We start from the raw sequence: 24,134 nt of genomic DNA, 5'->3' as shown, positions 1-24,134 counted from the left end.
CTCCAATGTCCGATGCACTCCTGCGAGAGATGGCTTTTCAGCCACTGGTGATGCCCCAGTATCCTCTAGTGGGACAGGGGACATGGTCCCCTGAGGAAAACTATGGGGGATCGGGGACAGGGAACCAGGACGAATGTCTAGAAATGTCGAATGTCGCAGCATTTGGGTTGGGTCTTAAGAGCAGAGAATGACTATGCAGTCACTTAGATGATTTCACTTGAACAGAGATGGCGAAGGTGAGAGAGAGGTCGGAGAGGGTTGTAAGATCACCACCCTTTAGTCTCCTCTATTGTCCTTTATTCTCACTCTAGGCTGTGCCCCTGAGGGAGTTGGTGAGCCAGAGTACTTGTGTCCTCCACCCCATCCCCACCCCTGTTCTCATGCCATACATCCCCAGCGAGTATAAACTCTGTGTCACCAGGTAAAGACTGACACAGAGATCAGAGGAAGCAGTGTTTATCCGGGGAGCAGATAATCTGGGTAATCTGGGTAAACTGAGGTAGAGAAGACCTGAGTAGTGTCCCATAAGGCAAATGCCAGAGACGTTTCTTACAGGGGATTTGCACAGTAGTCACGCTCAGAGGCAGTTCACTGGCGGGGAGAAATACTAAATTCAAACTGCTTCCTATTGGTTAGCAAATTACTATTCCCAGCTGAAGAGATTGCCGGTCACAGACACCGACTTCAGCTGTTTGTCTGAGTCTACCGGGACATTCTGCAGTTTAACCCTTAGCGGGTTTAAGTACAAAGGCCTCTTGTACCACCCCCACCCCACTTTAGGAGAGTGTTGTCTTCACTGTGGCCTTTTTCTTTCACAGTGCTTCCATGCTCGCGGTCGAGCATGTCTAGGGCTCTCACTCGCCTGTCCACTAGCTGCACCTCTAGGCTCTCAGAAGATCTTGAGAACCAGTTCCACTCTTACCTGTTGTGGTGCAGACCCCTTGAGCATTGGTGGAACTGCTCCAGCAAAAGCCGGCTTCAGTCTCTAGCAGGTTATAATCTACAAAGGACGGCCAGCCACTGTGGGGTCACTCTGTCCTCCCCAAAGCCCCCTTGCCTCCCTCTAGTGTCTCTGTAGAACAGCTTCCTGGTAGACCTCCTGATTTGCCAGGACTGGATGCTGGTTTAGTTTTCTGACCCCTGGTCCCTAGCTTAGGAAGGGTATTTACGTACTGACGTCATCTGGGTAGGTATCTCCTCCTGGGCTACTCAGCTATGTCCAAGCTACCTGATGGACAGGAGGAGCACCTGTACCCCAGTGCTCAGCAAGACTGGTTGACTTTAGAGCTCAACACTGAACAAGTACAGCAACTCAGGATTCTTTAGCTCCATTTCTATGTGGCCATGACAGATGTGGCCATGACAGAAGACGGCCCTGTAGCCACTCCCTCTCCCTAGGAATTCATTTCTCCCCCATCTTTATTAACTTGAGTATTTCTTATTTACATTTCGATTGTTATTCCTTCCCAGCTTCCGGGCCAACATCCCCTAACCCCTCCCCCCCTTCTATATGGGTGTTCCCCCCCATCCTCCCTCCCTACCACCCTCCCTCCAACAATCACATTCACTGGTTCACTGGGGGTTCAGTCTTGGCAGGACCCAAGGCTTCCCCTTCCACTGGTGCTCTTACTAGGCTATTCATTGCTACCTATGAGGTTGGAGCCCAGGGTCAGTCCATGTATAGTCTTTGGGTAGTAGCTTAGGCCTGGAAGCTCTGGTTGGTTGGCATTGTTGTTCATATGAGGTCTCAAGCCCCTTCAGCTCTTTCAGTCCTTTCTCTGATTCCTTCAACGGGGGTCCCATTCTCAGTTCAGTAGTTTGCTGCTGGCATTCGCCTATGTATTTGTTGTATTTTGGCTGTGTCTCTCAGGAGAGATCTACATCCAGTTCCTGTTAGCCTGCACTTCTTTGCTTCATCCATCTTATCTAATTGGGTGGCTGTATATGTATGGGCCACATGTGGGGCAGGCTCTGAATGGGTGTTCCTTCTGCCTCTGTTCTAAATTTTGCCTCCCTATTCCCTCCCAAGAAAATGTGGTACATCTACACAATGGAATATTACTCAGCTATCAAAAACAATGACTTTATGAAATTCATAGGCAAATGGATGGAACTGGAAAATATCAGCCTGAGTGAGGTAACCCAATCACAGAAAAACACACATGGTATGCTCTGGGTTGATAAGTGGCTATTAGCCCAAATGCTTGAATTACCTAGATGCACAGAACACATGAAACTCAAGAAGGATGACCAAATGTGAATGCTTCTCCTTTCTTTAAAAGGGGAACAGAATTCATTTCTGGCTGCACAAAGTTACCCTGGACAGGAAGCCTCCTTCCTTGTGTGGCTGTTCCTTCAGGGGGTGTGGCTTTGAGTGCTTCCTCACTGCCCTGGGCGTGCCTTCATCATGTGTCAGGCAACGTAGCCTTCTAACACTAATCAAGACGCTCATACTGGAGGAGAGGTTCAGTTACAAGGGGCCTAGGCCGCCGGGGAGGGAGGGAATCATTCATTTTCCTGTCTCTATGATTGATTGTCACAGCTGGACTGATTTCACTCAACTCAGAAACGCATCCCTAAACCCATCCCAGAAAGCAGGCGGTAACTCGGTTATTCACCTCTAGACATTATGAAGTGCTTCAAGGAAGTTATGGTGGAGATGATTATTCCTGTATTTAAGTTCCTGTTGAGTGGAAACAAAGTTCTAATTGCTTTAAGTGTGCCTTGGAGTCTCTCATTAGCAATTACGGCAGCAGCTGATAACTATTCATAAGAGAGAAACTCTATAGTTTAGATTAATCTCTTGATAGCCAAAAATAGAAAGAAAATCCCACTCTTTTATTTAGACGATAGAGGAATATTTAAGACTCGGGAAAGTAACAGGGCTTATTTCAAACGTTAGTTTGGGAAGAAAAGGCCATCTTAGCCCTTGAGAAAAAATTTGCAAGTGAAGAGTTATTACCTTGGTAAATTGAGACACAGACACCTGCAGATCTAACTGCTGCTAGGTTAGGAGACATGACCTCCCCAGGAAGTAGAGCTCTCGAGTCCTGAGCCATGTGTGGTCATGCCTATTGCATGAAGGAGACGGTATCCTTTCTCCTCCACGTCAAAATGACAATTGACCCGTCACATGACAATAGAATGGTACATGGGGTGAAGGGACACATTGCCTTTGCCTAGAGGTCTGACAAAGGTCACACGCTTTAGACTGGGAACCATAGTGCTTTGCCATTAGACTGTAAAGTACGAATGCCCCTCAGTGGCTACTTGTTTCATAGGTGGAATCCACAGCACACTGAAATCTTGGCACAGGGAACACGTCCGTCCGTCACAAAGCGCTCTGTGAGTAAGACAGAGTGCTCAACACGGAAGATGTGGAAACACGGCTCTGTTAGCTTTCAGGTAGTGAAGAAAAGGATACTAAACACAAGCAAGAGCGAGCTGGTTTATTCTACAAGTTCAGAAGGGAATCAGTCCCTTGCTGGGCTCTGCTTTGTTCCAACCACTCGCATGCAGCTCGTAGTGGCTGAGCAATTACCTCCTGCCTGCCTGGGAATCCCTGCTCCACCTCTGAACGCTATGTGACTCTGGGATTTAAGGTCACATGCCTTGGGGGCTTCGCCTGCTAAATGAGGACCACAATGCTTGTGTCCTACAGCACAGTTTCAAGGGTAATATTAGTTCACAAGTGTGCTCCCAGCAATGGCTGGCACACAGCAAGGTTCAACAAACATTACCTATAATTACTGCAAACTGTTAATCACCTGAGTGCCCGAGTCTAAACACAGAGGTATGCGAGAGCTAACTCAACAGAGCTCATTTAGTCCTTATGTCTGATGCTCACGTCAATCGATACTATTGATTATTGGACTGCTGCATGGCTCAAGTGTCCCCACCAAAATATGCCGAGATGTGATCCCTCTTGGGAGGCATTCAGATGCTGGACCCTTAAGAGGCAATTAGTGGTCATGAACAGGTTAATCATGCATAGACTGATTAGCGGGTGAACAGACTGTCTCCAGAGCAGATTGTCACAGAAGCCGGTTGGGGTTTTCTTTGATGGTACAATTTATCTTGTCAGCATGTAGCACCAGGGCCTCACCTGTGAGGGAGAGGCCAACATCACTCTCTTAGACTTTCCACCCTCCAGAGTTTCGATCCAATTAACTCCTAGACTTTATCAAAGTCTTGGGTATTTTATTATAGCAGCAGAAAATAGACCCAAACCACATCTATCCAGAGAATGCTCTTGTGTGGCCTGAAGACTATGCCATATTCTTTTTCTCTGTTTGATCAAATGATCAAATAAAATTCAGATGCCATCCCACTATTTGTTATTCTACTATTTTTCTGTCTCTGGAGTGCTCTGTCTCATGGTGACTTGTTTTACCCTGAGAAGGTTAAGTATAAGCAAAAGAGGTTTGATTAAAGTCTAGGAAGATTAAGAATGAAGTTAAAAAGAATGAAGAGGCACTTGTGGGGAATAGTGATAGCACAAAAAAGCCATTTAAGTGATCTTATTAACCTCTGCCTCCCAAGCGCTGGGAAAATGTCTATCACCAGAAGTAACATTCCCAATCTATTTAACGGATAGTCTCTCACTCCCGTAAAGATGTTGGTATGTCTCTTCCCTCATTCTGCCTGACTGGACAGGTTTCTTCAATGCCCTCCAGGACCAAAGCACATTTTGGGATATGGGGAGCAGGTTATTAAGAATCATGGTGAGGTGTGTGTGTGGGGGGGTGGGTGTGTGGGTGTGTGTATTTGTGTGCATGTGTAAGTGTGTGTATGTATATGTGTGTGAGTATATGTGTATTATATGTGAGCATATATGTATGAGTGTGTGAATGTGTGTGTATGTGAGTGTGTGTGAGTGTGTGTATGTGTGAGACTGTTAACTCAGCTAAACTAGCTGACCAGTGTCATCCTCCTGTCTCATCTCCCCAGAGCTGGCATTATAGGCGTGTACTACCATACCTAGCCAACTTACATACGTGCATTTGGGGACTGAACTTGGGTCTTGATGAATGCCAAACTCATTACCAACTGAGTGATCTTCCAGGCCCAAGCGTGGAGGTAAACTCAGGCCAGTGATTGAAAGTAGGAGCAGGCTGCAAGGCAATACGGAGGGAGAGAAGCTGTTGGCTACTCCAGGTCAGGAGTGTATTCCTCTCCATCTCTCCACAGCAAAGAACAGATAGCAGAAAGCACCAAGGACCAAGAAAGGGCTGACACCTGAGCCCGGTGAGATGTCTGTGAGGAAAAGTGACACCCACTGGGCAGGAACCTAGAGTCCCCAATTTTTTATTGCAGCCTTCAGTCCTGTCCCAGGGTCAAGTCCATGCTTGATGGGCAACCCTGGCATGTCATTGTTGGGCTCCTCCATGCCTCCTGGTCTCCAGTCGTCACAGTTACGTCTAGGAAGAGTGTCTGTGAAGTTTATGTCCTAAGTCCCACAGTGGATGTCTCGAACCCACACATATAACAGCCCTGCTTCTTTCAGTTGCCAGCATCAACTACTCTTTGTCCCGGTGCCACTGTTGAGTGACATGGTGGTTGCATGAACTGTGATGCCCCTGCAGTTGATCCTATAACCCAGATGGTGTAAGCAACTGACAGCAGGCACTGCCTCCAGTACGGAGACACTGGGCAGAAGCATGACTCACGTGGAACAGAGTGGGATCATGGGAATTCTCGTCATGCTGTGCATAATGGCACAGTGTTGAAGAACTTTCAGTTATTTACTGCTGGAATTTCCTATTTAATAGTTTTGGACCAAGGGTGACTGTGGGTAACTGCAATCTTGGAAAACAAAAGGAGGATGATGGAACAGCATTTATTGAATCGACTCCTATGCTTCTCTTCCTTTGTTGTGGCCTCTGAAGGTTCAACCCTCATCAGCCCTTAGTCCTGTCCTCCCAGCTGCTGGAAGATCTGTTCCCATAACAAATCTAGCCATCCTTTCCTTTTCCCTGACTCCACTTCCTGCCTCCCCTCTGTCTCTGTCTCTGTCTCTCTCTGTCTGTCTCTTTCTCCCCCTCTTTCTGCCCTCTCCCCCCTCCTCCTCCTCTTCTTCCTCCTCTTCTTCCTCTTCCTCTTCCTCCTCCTCCTCCTTCTTCCTCTTCCTCTTCCTCTCTCTCTCTCTCTCTCTCTCTCTCTCTCTCTCTCTCTCTCTCTGTCTCACAATGTTGCCCAAGATAACCTTGGACTTCTGGGTTCAAGTGGTCCTTCGACCTTGGTCTTCTAAGAAGCGAAGAATGGAAGCAATGTGACAGCATGCAGGAGGTAGCTGACAATGAGGACAAGATGCACAAAAGGAGGAGGAAGGAGAAGAGGAGGAGGGAGAGGAGGAGGAGGAGACAGAAGAGGAAAGGAGAGAGGAGGTACAATCCCAGCTCTGTACCTGAGCAACCAAGAGTGCTAATGATACCAGCCACTGGATGTTTTGGGGGGAGAAGGCCAGGAGATGAGAGGTTCCATTTGGGGACTGTTTAAGGGAGGATGGTGAGGACCAGTCCCAAGGAGTCCTGTTTGCCTGCTGAGCCTCTATGGCTTCACATAAATGGAAACTTGCAAAAAGCTTGCTTATTTGGGAGTCCTCATCTGTGAGAAGGGTCTAAGTCACCTCTTGATTGTGGAACAACCGACAGACCTACAATAGCTTGGATCAGAGTAGGCAGTGAAGGTCAGCCAGTGGTGAGTCAGCAGTTGTTAAGTTAACCAGTTGGTTGTTAAGTTCTCAGGGGAAAGGCATCTCGTACCTCAGTGCATCTGGGCTATAGTCATCTCTAATATGGAAGGGACCAACACAGAGATAGGGAGTCATGGGGCTGTGGAAGTGGGCGAACTTACCAAGGCAGGGTGTGCTCTGCAAAGAGCTTCCAGCCCAGAAACAAACCAAAACTGGATGGTTTTAGACAAGGAGACTCAGACTGTTTTTTTCTAACAGCTGATGATTATCTATAGACAAACACAAACTAAAAATATACATATATTTGAGGAAGGGTCTCATGTAGCTCAGGCTAGCCCTGAACCCACAGTCCTGCCTCAGCCTCCTTCTTGAGTGTTGGGATGATAGATGCATTCCCCTATCTCAGGTCTAGATTCATATTTGTAACATACACAAGGTTAAACCCCAGATGTGTAAGGAAAAGTTTTGAAACATAAAATCTAGCCATTTCTATTAGTTCAGGACAAGAAAATATTTCTTAAAATGCAACACAGAGACGACAACCACAAAGAAATGAATGGAATTTTCTTGCTTTACAGATATGACAAATAGTGCCCAAACAATGTGGTGGGACGAGGTACAGACAGAGGGACACTAGAATGACAGAGAATTAGTTGTTTAGGTTAAAGAACAAATACCTTCTGGGAAAAAAAATGAGAAGACTGGCCATCCTCAGACCACAGACACAAATAGCCACAAGTCATGTGTGAGGTGAAGGCGTCTGAAGCCAGGGCACCTCTGCCAAGGCCCATGACCGTATGAGACAATGCAGTTGCCTTGGAGAGCAACCCTGAGCTGCACAGTGCACACAGCTACACCAGAGAAACTGGAAACCAGCAAGCTCCACTCCCAGGAGACATGGCAAGGGTTGTAGTGGCCCATGCCTACACAGCACAGAAACAAGATGGTTAGAAAGGGACAGCTTCCCATGGTACTACTAATGGGTGAGTGTTCCTGTAAGTTTTAGTGAAGTGTGCAGCTGCTCGGGGGAATGGTAAAAGCCACCCCATACAAGGATTGCCTCTAGGTAAGCATCGATCCTACCGAGGTCAGAGGGCTTTCATCTGGGAATGTCATGGGGCTTTACAGTGAACGTCAGTTGGTTGGAATGCTTTGCCCCCGAAAGTCCTGAAAACTTAACCTTGGGGCTGGAGAAGTGGCTTAGCAGTTAAGACTGCTTGCAGCTCCAGCAGAGGACCTGAGTTGCCTTCCCAGCACTCGGATGGCAGCTCGCAACTATCTATAATTCCAGTTCCATGGGATCTCACACCCTCACAGTTAACCTTCATGGTCTCCTGCATACACACAGTGTCCATAAACTCCTGCAAACTCACAGACATATACATAAAATAAAATAAATAAAATTAAATTTAAGCTTAAATGTATATGTTGAAGGCAGCTGGAGGTAGGTTCCTTGTTGGGGGAGGGCACTGAAAAGGACTAGATGAAGCCGCGTGGGTGGGGAGCCCCTCATGACAATATTGGTGGCTTCCTATAAAAATGGAGACCTGAATTAGCATGCTTGCTCTGTCTTACCATGTGACATGCTCTACCTTACCAGAGATCAAACGCTGCACTTCCGGGCATCCCAGTATTTAGAACCAGGAGCCAAATACGTTTCTTCCATACTTTATAAATTACTGTATCTCAAGAACTTTGTTATAGCAACAAAGCATAGTAACACAAGCATCTTGGCTAGACAAAACTTGAAGCTTTTTATTACATTATCCGTGTGTGTGTGTGTGTGTGTGTGTGTGTGTGTGTGTGTGTGTGTGTTTGTTTGTTGGACTTATTAATCAGTTCTCAAGGACAGGGTGTGTGTTAATTGATTCTCTCCTGTTCCAGCAGGCGCATGGACAAGGACTGCTGAAGGCACCCTAGTCATCTGAATACCAAGGCTTCCTTGGCTATCCATGAGTTGGCCACAGTTCTTCAGGCACCACTGTGTCTCCATCCTCTAGCAAGTGGATTGATTACACTGTACAGAGGATGGACCAAATCAAGTATGGAAGCCAGAAATCTAGACGTACCACCAGTTGTGAGACTGTAGCTCTGTCTGTGCACATTATGTCCCCCTTCCCCCATCTTCTCTAGAACGGAAATAACAAGGTTCATCCCACTAACGTCGCTGACATTGAAAAACAGTCACGATGTATCAAAAGGGCTGTATATAGAAAAGATGCCACTGAGGGAACACACACACACACACACACACACAGACACACACACACACACACACACACACCCCACACACACCACACTATCCAGGCTCATCCTTCCCCTAGTTTCTGGCATGGTATGTTCAGTCTCATGCCACAGGCTTTCTCCTGTGGACCCTCTCAATCTGATCACCTCCCCTGTGGCCTTAATATAACAAGCCACATGCAATAATTTTATTCAGCTCTTCCATGATTACATTAGTCCCCCATGGAAGTTCCTGTAACCGGTTGCTTACTGATTGCTGAATCATATCAATGCCCCAGAGAAACCTCCTAGTTCCTCTCTCTCTCTCCTCTCTCTCTCTCTCTCCCCCTCCCTCCTCCCTCCCTTCCTTCCCTCCTCCCCTCTCCCTCTCTCTCCTGAGACAACTTGGGAAATGTTGATCCCCTCACCTGTGGGTTAGCTTCTCTTAGGTTATTTGACTTAGTGTATCGTGATAAATTAAATCAGATACGCCAAACATGGTCTTCAGTAACTTTTGAATTAGAATTAGGTCCCTACAATAAAACCACAATGATTTTTTAAATTAGCAAGGAATTTTTTTGGGGGGGTGGGGGTTATACAGTATAGCACACGATGCATAATCCACTAATTAATTCTGATTTTAGAACTTTAAATCTTTTCATTAATACTGATTAGAAAAACATCATAGGTTTTCGCAGGTTTGGCTTGGCGAATGCAATCTTTAAATGCGAATTTTTTAAAGGCTTATCATTTCTCCCCTTCATATCTTACAAAAGAACAGACAATAATTCATCCAGAAGGATCCACAGGCTTCATTTCTCAGTTGTGCTGACTCACTGTTGTCAAAGGTTTTGAGAAAGCAGACACCCAAATCCTCATTTTTATATCCTATTTCCTGACTACTCAGAATGAAAAACTGCTCCTTCATCAGGGGCAGGGCAGGGATAGTGGGGGACTGAGAGCCACAAAAGAACCTGCTTACTCCTCAGATCAATGGGGACTTAGGGTCTCCTTCTGACCTCTTCCAGATTGTGGTCTTCTCCCCACACAATGAGCACTGGACAGTAGGGTGTCACCACACTCTCTGGTCCACATAGATCTGAGAACCCTAGCCTGGCACAATAGAGTTCTGGGTCCCTTTGGGTGTCACCACACTCTCTGGTCTGGTCAGTCAAGATCATAACCCTAAGCCTTTAGCCGGGCTCCCTATGGGAGGTTAACTGTGTGTTAATGCTGAGAACCCATGCAGGTCTTTGCCAGCCTGGCACAATAGAGTTCTGGGTCCCTTTGGGTTGTTGTCTCTGTTCTGTCCTCAACTTGGTGGCTACAGAATACACTATTTTGTTGTGGCCTGAGGTGTTACATTTAAGAAACTGTCAATACCTTTGGCAGAGAGTGTTTTCTTACTACCAGAATTTTCTACTAATGTTTCAGAGTGGCGAAGGGCAGGGCAAAGCAGGGAAGGGAAGGGTAGGACAGAGAGGCGCAGAAGGCAGAAAGAGAGTTAAGGGCTTCCGGGCCTCCATACAAGCAAAGACTACATGTATGCATCTTATTCTGGATTCCAAGTCCCTTCCTCACCAGCCACAGGACTAGCCCTGGGCTCTTTCCCTGGCCTGCAGGTTGTTCAGGTGTAACCTCCTGGTACCACTCAGGAAACAGGGAGCTCACTCTCATAGGAAACAAACATTCAGTCAGCCCTCACTAAGTCAGTACCAGTTCCTTCTAACACTACCAGAATCAAAGCTCTTTGACTGTCAAGCCAATTATATGGGATTTTACCAGCATCAACTGAGTTCATTAGCTACAAGGATCTATAATTTAATACGGAGACTTAGATACGGATTGTTACTAATCAGGTAAGGAAGACCTCAAATGAGAGAATACAAAAGATCAATGAGCCTACTGTAATTGCTGACCTAAACAGAGAGATCAAGGAAACCAATCAAGAAGTATTTCTCCAGCCTCCTCCTCTGCTAGGAATAGGAATCATTCCTCAAAGGCTAAACAGGGCTCCCATACTCTTCTGTGCAGATCAGTCCTGCTTAGAATGGCTCCACTCCCCACCATCTAGATTTGTCCTGAGACCCGAGAGCTTTAGTACTAGCAAAGCTCCCTGAGAAGCCACGGCTTCCTAGGAAGAAGTCAGACATCACGGCATGTCTTAAGTTTTCAAAAGCAACATCATGTTAAAATAACTGTGCCAGTAATTATGAGAAAACCCAACAGCATGATGAGATTTATGTGTCTCTCAGAGGAGGACGTATCAGTAATTGTGAAAAGAAAGTAAACGCTTCTTACGTAAAGCCCGCTTGAAGAACACAAGCTTGTCTTAGCATCAAGGGGCCAGGAATCTGCTTCAGTGCTTTGACGGTAACCATGCTGCTCAGAAGAAAGATCTAAGAAAGACTTGAAATGGTACAAGTTCTGCTATCGAAGAGCCAGACAGAGGGAGAAGGAGGCAGCTGTTGTCAAAGGTCCAAGCCCGAGGTACATGGGCTCCAGGACTAAAATGAAGCCGGACAGGGAGCTGCCAGAGCTCAACAACTCTGAAGACAGAGGAAAAGGCTGTGCTGTGGGGACAGCCAGGGGGCAGCTTCAGGAAAGTAGGGTGAACCGGGGTGGAAAGTGCAGTTTTAAATGAGAGAAAAACGGTAGTTGTGAAATACGGATAAAAATGGTCCACAAAATGTGCCCAGTAAATTGAACTAGGGGGGAAAAGCAAATATATACTTCAAGAAAACGCATATGGGTGGGAGAGATGGTTCATTAGTTCAGAGCGTGGGAGTGCACCCTGCTCTTACAGAGAGCCCACGTCAGGTTCCCAGCCCCACATCGGGTGGCTGACATCTGCCTGTAGCTCTACCCACATAGGACCTGACACCTTCTTCTGGATTCCACAGGCACCTGCACTCACAGACACACATCTACACGCCGAAACGTATTATAGAATAATAATAGAAATAAATCCTTTAGGAAACTTGTCTGAAATGAAGCAAAATGCAAACACATACACCTAATGAGTATCAAGGCATACCTTACTGAATAGACCTAAAAATGGAAAAAAAAAAACCCTACTGAAATCCCACCCCCAAACTGTCCTATCAGCTCTAGGGGCGAAGATGGGCAATGTGCAAGACCACGTAGGTAACCGACCGGACAGACGGAAGCAAGGTGGGCTTGGTTATGCTGCAGTAACAAATGTCCCTAGCAAGCCAAGGAAACCTTACTCTTCATTCACATTGTACACCCAATCTGGGCAAGCTGCAGGAGCCTCTGTTTCCCCTGGTGATCCAGCTGATGGGACAGTGACCATTTATAATTTTCAGTTCCCGTGGTAGAGGGAATGGAGCTCTGAAGACTCGGCCCCCAGTCAAGGGTTCTGAAGTGATACACACATAAATTTGCTCGCATGCCCTCAGCAACAATGGGGAGCTGAGAAGTACAGCTCTCTGCTGTATTGGAAAAGCTAGAAAAGTTTAATTAAATGAATAATTAAAAATTATTTTCAATTAATTAAATGAATACATTTTATTTTATGTGCATGCACCTGAGCATGCATCTTGCTGTGTGCCTGCCAGAGCCAGGAGGGATCAGTAGAGGCATGGATCCCCAGGAAGTGGAGATATTGCTGGATGTGAGCCACCATGGGGGACCGGGAATTGACTCCAGATCTTCTGTGACAGTGGCAAGTGAATCAGTCGAAGAGTTTAATACCATTTATAGCCATAAAAAACCTAAGGGGTGGAAAGGTGCTAGAACTCTCCCTTTGTAAATATCCACTGACAAAAGAGAGTGGCGCCTCCTAAGGCAGAACTGCTGGGGGAGCAGTTCTTGAAGATGTTAGACTGGCAGAGACAGAATCTTCTGGAACGGGATTCTACATGCTCCACAGGCTAGAGAGCTGGCAGAAGCACTGCTTTACAGTTAGGACAGAGCATGGGGCCCACTCGCCCTTCAGGCCACAGGTCCACCAACCACATTCTAGGATGGGAAGGTGGAGCCGCAGAAACAGGAGAACTTGCCTGGTCCAAAGACAGTCAGACACTAGCTGCAGTGGACAATAAGTAAGACCACGCAGGTAAGTGACCAGATGGATGCAGCAAGAAGGACCAGCCTAGTGGAAACACTAGGAACAGAAGATAGCCAGGAGCAGTGGCTCAAACATGTCATTCTCGCAATCAAAAGGCTAAGGCAAGAAGAGCGCCCAAAATCCAAAGTATAAGGTGAGACCCTGTCTTTAAAAAAAAAGAAAAAAGCAGTCACAGAAATGGAAAAAAAATGCCTCAATACATAATATCAATATAGCCAAGAGCAAAGGGACCCGGAGGATGGTTTAGGGGATGCAGGTTGGCTCACCGCTGAGAAGTCCATTTTGTTACCATGTCATCAGACTACAGAAGATAAGAGTAGAAGATCAAAGAGGGAGAGAGGAACATATGCGAAACATTCCGGATCCTGCAGCTCTGCTGCCCTGCACTGGGGTGGCTTACCAGTTTCTACCCGAGAGCTACGGATTAAGTAGAGCCATAGGATTAAGATGTTTTAACATTTTCCTGAGCTCTGCCGGTGTTCTTGCCTGTTTCAGTTGAATCCCTTTCCCCTTTTCTCAGGAAAGCAAAGGTTTACAGAGCATGTTTGCAAAGATGTCCTAAGATGCGACTGACACAGGTATCCCTGTTAAACTGCAAGAGCCCCTTTACTAAGGAATGACCATAGCTTCAACTCCGAGTGTGCTTAAGCTGAAAAAGAAATTTCCCTTCAGTGGTTCGAGACACGACCCCCGCCCTAGGATGCTCATGTAGACAGAAACCAGAGCTGTCAGATGGTCACACAGGCGAGAGACTGCATCCCTGTGGCTCAAACTGTAGAAGCTGAAAACCAGGTAAAGAAACTATCTTCAGGATGGGCTGAACTCCAGACCTTTGGCTCTGCCCACTGCCTGCTGGGTACTTCAGTAAATCTGAGTGCCGCTTGGTTTTCCGAGAGCCCGATTTCCGTAAGGAGGTGATCTCTGTCGATGCTGTAAGTGATGGACGACATGCAGCATCTACACACGGACAGGAGGAGCCTTTACTACCCAACGATGGGAATCGCCGAGCAGTTTGGAGCAAAAAGTATGTGCAAGGAGCAGGGGAAGAACGTGTGCCCTCGGCACCTCCATTAGGCCGCGCTCTGGAGTTTCCCGTTACAGAAAATCAATCAATTGATCCATCCATCCATCAATCAATCAATAAATAATGGAGGAAGGGAATGGGCCATCCCATTTGGAGCAGGTGACTGGTCGTCTTAGGTGCTGACCAAACTGGATGAAAGACAGCAAGAGAACCAGAAAGCACTGTTTACAGGTCTGTGAAGGGGCTGCATACAAATCAGTGGACCGAGTGGGAAGGTCTACCCTCAGTGTAGGTCGACACCATGTAACCAGCTGGAGTCTCAGACATGGCAAAAGTGAAGGTGGTAAAGTCCCCCTTTCTTAGCCTCTCCTGCCTGGGACATCAGAGAACTCCATGCATTCTTAACTCTGGGACCTCCACTAGTGGCTGCCAGGTCTCCTGCCCTCTGGCCTTAGGCCGAGTTACAATCTGTCTCCTTAATTCTGAAGCTTTGGGCATCGAACAGAACTTCACTGCCAGGATCCTAGGCTCTCCAGCCTCTGGACAGCCTATGGTGAGACTTCTTGTCCCCATTGTCAAGCGAGTGACAATGTATCCGTGTATCTATGTCTACAAGTGCCCTGCTGGGTCTGTTCTCTGGGGAAGCCTGAGTAATCAGAACAGGAGATGTAAAACAGCCTCTGCATTACCACAGGGTCAGCTACCCAGGAGTCCCTACTGCCGGTGACTGAGTTTAGTAAGATCAAAGGATACATGTTCCGTGGCAAGCGTCAAATCTGGATAGAACGACGGCGCGAGATGATTCTCACGTATTATGAAAATGGCACCAATGAATGGAAAAGAAGGACAAGTAACTGAAAACCCGTGAAGATCTATAAACTGAAAATTGCATGCTGATGAAGATAATAAACACTGTTGAAATAAAAGAAGACCTAAATAGACACTTTCAAAGCTACGCGCGCGGGCTCCACATGGTCTCAATCAAAACCCCAGCAGGACCACCACAGAAACTGACAAGCTTGTTTTAAAGTGTATATGGCAATGCTAATGACCTAGGGGAATGGAAACAAGCTCAAGCTCAGAGAATAACAAAACTGGAGGGTAGCAAGGAACCACAGACACTCCCTTCTGATCGTCCTCATCTTGCTGATCTCAGGCAAGAGCAGGTTTCTACCCCAGTGCCATCACTCCCTATAGAGAAAGGCCTCCACTGGGTCACAGGGGTAAGGCTATGCTTCTCCCAACTCCAAGTCACTACTATGGCTAAATCATCAACCATCAACCACCTCAACCATCAACCCTGTCTCCCTTGAGCCATCAGGTCTGACAGGCTCTTCCTTGAGAGTTTTTTGTTTTTTGTTTTTTTTTTTTTTAGTATCAATATGAAGTTTGGGAGAGCCCTTCGTTTGCGTCCTTCAGCTCTTACCAGGGTCTTGGGTATCTGCATCTATATGAGGAAGTGCCACTGACAAGGTTCAGAGGTCAGCGAGGCTGGCCAGCCTTGACTTGAATTCCTCAGCTTCCCACGGCCAATCCATAAAGATGTTCCCCATTCTCTTCTCTCGTCAGGGTAATAGAACGGCACACGACAAGGAGACTGCACAACCCTGGCCACCCGGGTTTGAACCTGCACCTTAAAGAAAGCATCGTTTTCCCAGACTACCATTACCTTTCAGTTCATATCTCTTTAGAGGGCTCATGAAACTGGTCTGGGTCTCACTGAATAAATATTCCAAGGAGAAGGCATGGGCTCTGGGGGAAGAGACCGAGTACTCTATGTAACCCGTTATGTGAAAGTGAAATAAAGTAAGTAGCAGAATAGTTTGGCTAAACGTTTGCCAAGGGCCCACTGTTAAAAGCTGGGTCCTTGGGGCTGGAGAGATGGCTTAGCGGTTAAGAGCACTTGCTGTTCTTACAGAGGACCAGGATTTGATTCTTAGCACCCACACAGTAGTTCATAACTATCTGGAATCCCCACTCCAACCTGTTCTGGCTTCTGTGGTTACCAGGCACATGCAGGCAAATAGTTGTGCATATAAAAAATATTAAAACTTGGAGGCTTAGGAGGAGAGACTTTTGAAGTTCTCAGGTCACTAGAAGATATCCTCCAAGGGAGTTGTGCAAGCCCGGCCCTTTCTTCTTTTGCTTCCACTCCCCTGCCTGGGGTAAGACGAATAGTTTTGTCTTACTACGAGCTCTTGTCATGGTGTGCAGGGTCACCATGGTGCAGAGAAGAAGGCATCATTTGATCACACATTTGAAATACAAAAACTTTACAACACACAAACCTTTTTCTCTTTCCAAGAAAGATTACCTAGAAATTTTTTTAAATCGTGTCAGAAAGTTGGTTGACACACACAAATGGTCCCCAGAGCCTTAGATTCCCTGGGAGCTCCCAGCCCTCCCAGGAAGTGGTGGTCATGCTGTCACTATAGCCACCTATGGTCTGATTATGGAAAGAAGGCAGAACTGGGCTGAAACACTACACAAGTTATTAGAATGAGATCTCAGGGTGGGCAATGTCTGTCTGCTCCCGTTTGCAGTGGGTTGTGAACAGCTATGCAGGCCCTGGGCACTGCTCCTGAGCAGACCTCAGCATGTAGGAGGGTAGGGACAATGAAGGTGTGTCATGTAGGAACTCAAGAGGTAGGTGGTACCAGAAAAGCATCCTCATGGACCTGCAATTCTGGCCTCCTCTGTTCTCACTTTGGTGGGTACCAGGTCTGTGGACTTGGCGCATTTCTCCATGTGGAAAAGACAGGTGTTGGGGAAACTACCTACAGACTAAGCAAACCCAGGTACACCCCAAGTGGCCACCGTTTTTCTTCCTCCCTGTTGTAGGCGGCTGTCTTTGGAGCCTATGGTGGTTGTAAACCCAGTTCCTGCCATGGACAACAGCTCCCCACAGTCTATAAAACGCAGCCTCACCACCAACCATGAGGCCCCTGAATGGCAGAAGCACAGCTTTTTGAAACATTTCAGCCACTTTCATTCAGCAACAAGGAAAGGCCTGCGTTGACTGTCCACATATACTTTTAAACAGCCAGCTTGGGTTTTCAGTAAAGTAGCCCTTGTAAGAAGACAGATGGGGGAGGATAGTATAGATAGCCTTTCCCTGTGCTCTCCCCACTTTTATGTTGAGACAGGGTCTCACTGTGTATCCCTGACAGGCCTAGAATTCTGTGTGTAAAGCAGGTTGGCCTTGAACTCAGATCCAACTGCCTCTGCCTTCTGAGTGCTAGGATTAAAGGTGCACCATCACTCCTGGGTTCTATGCCTCTTTATAAAAAAATCAAATGCTCTATATGAAAGTGGATTACCATGGGAGACTATAAGATTTCTTTCTTTAAATATCTTTTAACTACTTTATGTATGTATGTATTTATTTATTACTTTTATGTGGGTATGCATGAGCATTGTGTGAGGAGGAGAGAGGACAATTTTCTAGAGTCACTTATCTCCTTCCTCCACATGGACCTTGGGGATCTAACTCAGGTCATTAGCTTGGTGGCAAGGACCATCTCACCGAGCCATCTCACCTGCCCTAAATATATTTTTAAACGTAAAACGAATAACCACGTGGTCCTTGTCAGAGTCACGGCGGAGACTGTGAGGAAGAGAGAAGAGATCATGGCAACCTCATCTGTGAAGTACTCACTCAGCCGTTCTTATCAGAGACAGGAAAACGACACAGCAAAGATGGAAACAGGGACCAGAGAGCAGAGGTTCCAAATAGTCTACAGCCCTTTAGGATGCTCTATCCTAAAGGCTGGTCCCGCAGCATCCAAGCACCCAGACGCATCACGAGCAGAACGGGATCTACATGCTAATGAATCTTCCCTGATGTCTTCAGGAGGGGGCAGAAATGCATGCACAGGCAGTGCCCAGCCTCACCTTCAAGGTCAGCCGCACAGCATTGCAGTTCTCCTGCAGTGGGTTCAGCTTCAGTGTCTCCCCGAGGTTGCTGCATCCGGACGAGTGGTGTTGCAGCTCACAGCACACACACACCTCCACGCTGTCAAACTTGATCTAAAGAGGGACACAGACAAGCCTCACCATTAGCACGACATTTGGCCTCTGGGGTATGACATAGTAAGGACACGTGAAGTGGATCCTCTGGAGACATATGATTACAGCTAAAATCATTTCCATTGACCAAGGCCATGAATGCCACCATGAATTAGTTTAACTTCTGTCTAAAAAAGCAACGATTGGAAAAGGAAAGAGAGCTGGAGTGCTGGCTCTGTGGGTAAAGGGCTTGCCACACACACACACCAGCATCTGAGTTTGAATCCCTAGAGCCCATGCGAAGCTAGGCAAGGTAGCATGTATCTGTAACATACGTATGTCCTTGTCTATGCCTATGATGTCTATGTCTATGTCTATGTCTATGTCTATGTCTATGTCTATGTCTATGTCTATGTCTATGTCTATGTCTATGTCTATGTCTATGTCTATGTCTATGTCTATGAGTTAAAATGGCTTGGAAAACTAAGGGCCACAGAAGGAGACAGATGCATTCTAAGAACTTAGAAAAACAATGGCAAAGTAAGAAAAAAAATTAGATTTTCAGCAACAGGGAAAAGAACAGATTTACCAGTGCCTGAGAGGAACAGGGACAAAAGAAAGAAAGAAAGAGAGAGAGAGAGAGAGAGAGAGAGAGAGAGAGAGAGAGAGAGAGAGAGAGAAAAAAGCTTGGATATAAAATGCCTAACCAGAAGACATTCACTTAAATCTGTGGGATTTTATTCAAAACTGATATAACATGAAACACATTCTTTTCCTTAGACTAGCAGGTACCTCACCTCCAAATCCTGACGGATGTTTCACACCAGCGGACTCACTGCCTGTGTTTTTTTCCCAGACAAGTATTAGCCAAAAGTAACTGTAACGAATGACTTTTCATTGTATGATGTACTGCAGAGGATGGTGCCACAGACTTCTATAGATCATGCCTGTCATTCCTTATCACTGGGTGTGGGGTCGGGCCACATCCACAGAGCTAAGGCGTGTTCATCACAGGATGGCTGTCCCTACAAGACTCGTCCCCTGCAGGGAAGGAGCTCAGGTCCCCAGATGCCTTGTTACCTTTCCATTTGACCCACTTGAGCTATGTCTCAAGGCAACATCTACACCAAGGTCTTTCCCTGAGTTCTTATGACCCACGCAGCATGCTTCAGACCTGGGCTTCTGTTTATCAGAAGGGCTTTCTCCTTGCGGCTTTTGCTAGCATGTGTTCCCAGCTTCTCTACACCAACCCACAGGAGAACAGTTTCAGATTCATCTCGGTGCCCCCTCAGGACAGGGGGTAGAGGGCTTTGTGACTGGCTTTCACCAGCCGAAGTGGGTAGAAGGGATGGGATAGGAGCTCTGGGGCTCTACCTTCCCAGGCTTTGTGACTCTGTACCCCAACTCCTTCTAGAACTAATGACCTTCAGAAAGAGACAGGGCTAAGCCCAGGGGGAACTGAAGGGCCTTGGTCCGGGCTCAGCAGGGGCTTCATGGAGTATAGATGTGTATCTTGTTTGCCCATTGATACGTGTATACGTGACATTATTATGAAAACCCTGATGGTTTTCATTATCCAAATGAAGCTTCTACCAACAAGGGCATAAGCATTCAAGCTCATCTGCATCTTCCCCAACGCTCCCTAGGTGATACTGGGCTCTCACACTCTTGTCAGTGGGCTGTATGTATGGAAAAACAGCATCACATTTTAGGACTTAGGGAGGTTTTCATCCTTCCCCACGTTCTTTATCATTTATCCTGAGAAAGCACAAGTACACGCACACGCACACGCACAGACACACGCACGTTCAAGGTACACACGGACTTCCTTCTCTCCACTGCCCAGGAAGCTCACCACATCCTTCCCTGCTTTGGGGATCACTCGTGTGCTTTTACCTATATATTTTTACCATTGACATTCTGATTAATTTCACGTGTTTTCCTAGCTTTATGCACTTCAAGAGTGTTACTATATTTAGATGCAGTTGAGGGATGTTTGGGGCATCATATTATATAGCATGAATATACTCTATTTTTTAATGCCCAATCTACTGATGGATATTTCAGTTGTTGTCAATGCTTGGTAGTTAAGAGTACTCTGTAATTGTGTCCCAGGACAAATATATGGCATTCCATTTGAAAATGATATACCTATGAATGGAGCTATTTGGACTCTAGGGAATCTTTATAGTAGACAATGCAGAAAAAATTTACACAGCATCAGAACAGCACCAGCATCCTTAAATATCACATCCTGGCCTTTTAATTTTGGAATGAAAAGTAATGAAAGGAGAACCTCACTAAAATGAGAGACTAGGCCAGGAGGAGGAGGAGAAGGAAGAGGGAGATGAGGAGAAGGAAGAGGAAGAAGAGAAAGCTAGTGACGGAAAAGGAGAAGGTGGTAGAGGAGGAGGAAGTAGTAGTGAGGGGAAAGGGGAGAGGGATGAGGAAGAAGGAGGAGGGGGGGGGAGGAGAAAGAGGAGGAGGTACACAGATAAGAAATAAAGGAAAGTCTAAGGCCATGAGAAAAGAACAAACAGACCACCTGTGTGACCAAGCAAGTAAGGAGGCTCTGGAAAATATTCTGAAAATGGAAAACAAAACTTGCCAAAGCCACTGTAGCACTGACAGATCTTCAGTCCTTTTGGAGCAACTGAGGAGAATTAGAAGCAGGAACATAGACACTAAACACAGCAAAATAAAACAATTATAACTTCAGAACCCAAGAACCAGCGTACTCAAGTGCATGGTTCTTTTAAACGTGTGGCTTGCAAATTCTATAGTGTCTCATGTTATACATCTTCTCTTCGTCATCTAAGACAATTGTTTATAGAGCAAAACTTTCCAGTTTTGGTCTAAATTTTTTACTCTTGCAATTCCAATCACTAATGTAAGAACTTCTTGCTCAGTCCTAGATTCTGATGATTCTCTACTAATTTTCTCTTAAAAATTTTTTATCATTTTTTGATTCACCAGAATTTTTCAGTTGATTTTTTATTTAGTTATAAAACTTTGGTTGAGGCTGATTTTGCCTAGATTTTGTCCAACTGATCTAATGACTGTGGCAAGACCTTCTTTTCTTTGTTGCTTTGTCAGAACTTAGCACGCTGTATCTGTGTGAACCCATTTCTGGCTTCTCTGTCTTATCCCACTGGCCTGTCTGTCTATCTATCTGTCTCCACGATACACACTTTTGATTTCTACAGCAATAATGTAGAAATTGAATAGGTAATTGTTTTCCCATTTTATTCTCTTCAAAATTTCTTCTTTCCATCTCTACTTTAGAATATGATTGTCAATGTCTATAAAACTTTTTTTCTGGGATTTTGGTAACAATCAAATAAACCTACACATCCATTTGGGAAGAACAGATATTGTTTTTACGATCAAATGCAAGAAGAGAGTACATAGCCCCACTTTTTTAGTGGATGAGTCTGATATATACTTTGTTAGATTTATATGTATTTTTGAGTAACGATAAGTGCTATTTCAAGGTCTCCTGAAGTAAAAAGGAAATTCTGGTTTCTTTGGGAAGTCAGTTACATCAAACGACGTTTTGCTGGGGCACATGGGCAAAATGATGCTTTACTAAATAAAGCAGACACAGGCGAAGCAGTGTTTTGCTGTAGCAAACACATGAAGGGACGCATGGTGTTCAGAAGGGATGTAAACCCCACAGACAGTGGGAGCTCAGGCATTGGCTTGCTCTGCTCTGCCTCACTACTCTTCGCCAACAACATACAAGTTATTTGTTTGCCTTTCATTGCAGTTTTGAGCTTCCCTTGTGGGTTGTGGTCATAGAGAGAAACTTGCCACAGAACTTCTGAGGTTCCTGCGGCTTCCTGCCATGCTTCCAGGGCCTCCAGCCAGTGGGTGCGCCTTACGGTGTCTTCTGAATTGAACCTCCCTTGCTGGATCATGTATGGTGACGGCCAAGTGGACTGGACTGCAGCTGCTGGTTCATCTGTGGTGTTTGCTATGGGACTGAACTGCTGATATCCCGATGATAAAGATTGGACTCACCCTCAAGAACTATTTCTAAACAGGTCCCCTTCCCCTGTGTCCTAATAATTTTTGTTTTCTACTACCTCTGGGGGGTGGCAGACTAGAGGGGAGGCTGAATGCTTATTAAAGTAAGTTGTGAAAATTTTATGCCTATACTCTCCTTTCTAAGTAGAGTAATCGATCAAATTGTGTGTTTCTATGTGTCCTATAACCATTCCAAACCCACTGATTAGTTCTTTGTTGGTGTTAGCTATTAGTATTGTTTTCTGTCTTTTAAATTTTTTCATTGTGATTTTTTATACATCTATACCAATATCCTATAAGTTGAATTGATTTAACGTTTTCCTTTGCAATTTGTATGTCTCTTATTTTATGTTCTTGTCTGGCTACATTGGCTTGAATGTCCGCCACTGTGTCTATGTTGGGTAAGCCCTATGAGAATAAGCATGCTTGCTTTGTTCTTGATTTTGGGAGAAAAGTTTTCAATCTCTCACATCAACTGTGTTGATTATAGGATTTTACACTCACTTTTCTAGCTTGAGGACATTACTGTTGTCTATTTTCCCAAGCTAATTTTTTTGATAGTTATATATATATATATATATATATATATATATATTTTAAATACAAGTTCACAGAAGAGTTAGGGGAAGGATTAAAGGAGCTGAAGGGATTGCAACCCCATAGAAAGACCAATAGTGTCAACTAATCTGGACCCCTGGGAGATCCCAGAGACTAAGACACCAACCAAAGAGCTTACGCAGGCTGGTCCAAGTTGCCCCCACCCGTACCCCTGCACATAAATAGCAGAGGACTGACTTATCTAGCCTCAGTGGGAGAGGATGTGCCTAATCCTGTAGAGACTTGATGACCCAGGAAAGGGTGATGCCCAGGGGTAGGGGAGCACCCTCTCAGAGGCCAAGGGGATAGGGAATGGGGTGAAGAACTCTAGGAGGGAGCACCTGGAAGGGGGGCAACATTTGGGATATAAACAAATAAAATAATTAAAAATATTAAAAAACAAAAATATGAGTTCATTTTCTTTAGTTTAGATATTATGCAATGGGAAAAAAATGCTAACATAGTTGTTACATTGTACCCTAAGCTGCAGCTAGATTAAGCGCAATTGTCATTTCATGAAATAAAATTATTCAAAAATAGTCACAGATGCTTCCCAATTCTAAAGATTAGATCAGGGAGTTTGGATTCCAGTTTTCATGGAGAATAGATTTTTTTCATATAATATTTTCTGATAAGTTATTTTTTTTTAAATCACAAGATGTTCAATTTTGCCAAATGTCCTCTCTGCATCAGCTAATACAACCGTGTTGTGTTTCTTCTTTGTCCTGTTAAAAGAGTGGATTAAATTGATTGGCCTTGTAATGATGTGTATGATTTATAAACATGAATATGTATTTCTCTGTGCCATTTTCAAGGACTTTTGCACATCTATTACTGAGTAATCTCTGGGGCTTTTTTTTTTGTATTTTCTGTGTCTGCTTTTGGTAAAATGATTGCAGTTTCATTAAATCAATTAAGCGTAACTTTCTTTTCTATTTCCACAGTGTGTAGAAATGACAATACTTGCTGTATTCTCTGGTGAAACCTCTGGCTTTGGGCATTATGTTCTGGGCAGCTGTGAAATTATGAATTTCATTCCCTCACTAGATTTATTTCCTATTCCCTACGTTATGGTAGCCTGCATTTTTAAAAAGGAGGTTGAAGATCTGAATGTAACTTCTGAGACTTGTACATAGTCCCACGTCACCACCTGATTATCCAATCTGTTTGATGTCCACAGGGCCTGGAGGTGATCTTTGCATTCGAGATCTTGGCCATAAGTGTCTTCAACCTTTTTGCTAGATGTCTGTTGATTGCTTTGAATTAAGTTGGCTACTCCTCGGTGTCTCTATATTTTCAACTAAAATTAATTATATACATTATATGGCTACTCCTCGGTGTCTCTATATTTTCAACTAAAATTAATTAAATACATTATAAGTCTATGGGGGAATCCAATGCAGTGTTGATTTTACGTTGTGAATTATTGTGTTACACTAATAAGTGTTTCTCAGCTTCCTAATGCT

At 45.2% G+C, this 24,134-nt stretch overlaps 1 protein-coding gene across 1 annotated transcript in view; it reads right to left on the bottom strand.

The window, feature by feature from the left end:
• Window positions 1-24,134, bottom strand: part of Fam189a1 (family with sequence similarity 189 member A1) — a 406,652-nt gene that overhangs the window by 43,482 nt on the left and 339,036 nt on the right. The window contains exon 4 of the mRNA XM_032893466.1: window positions 17,929-18,063. Within this exon, the coding sequence (XP_032749357.1) occupies window positions 17,929-18,063 (135 nt within the window). The remainder of the gene's footprint in view (window positions 1-17,928; window positions 18,064-24,134) is intronic.

This window comes from Rattus rattus, chromosome 2, assembly GCF_011064425.1.
Source record: "Rattus rattus isolate New Zealand chromosome 2, Rrattus_CSIRO_v1, whole genome shotgun sequence".
Lineage (NCBI taxonomy): Eukaryota > Metazoa > Chordata > Mammalia > Rodentia > Muridae > Rattus > Rattus rattus.
This window is presented reverse-complemented; position numbering and strand designations above follow the sequence as displayed.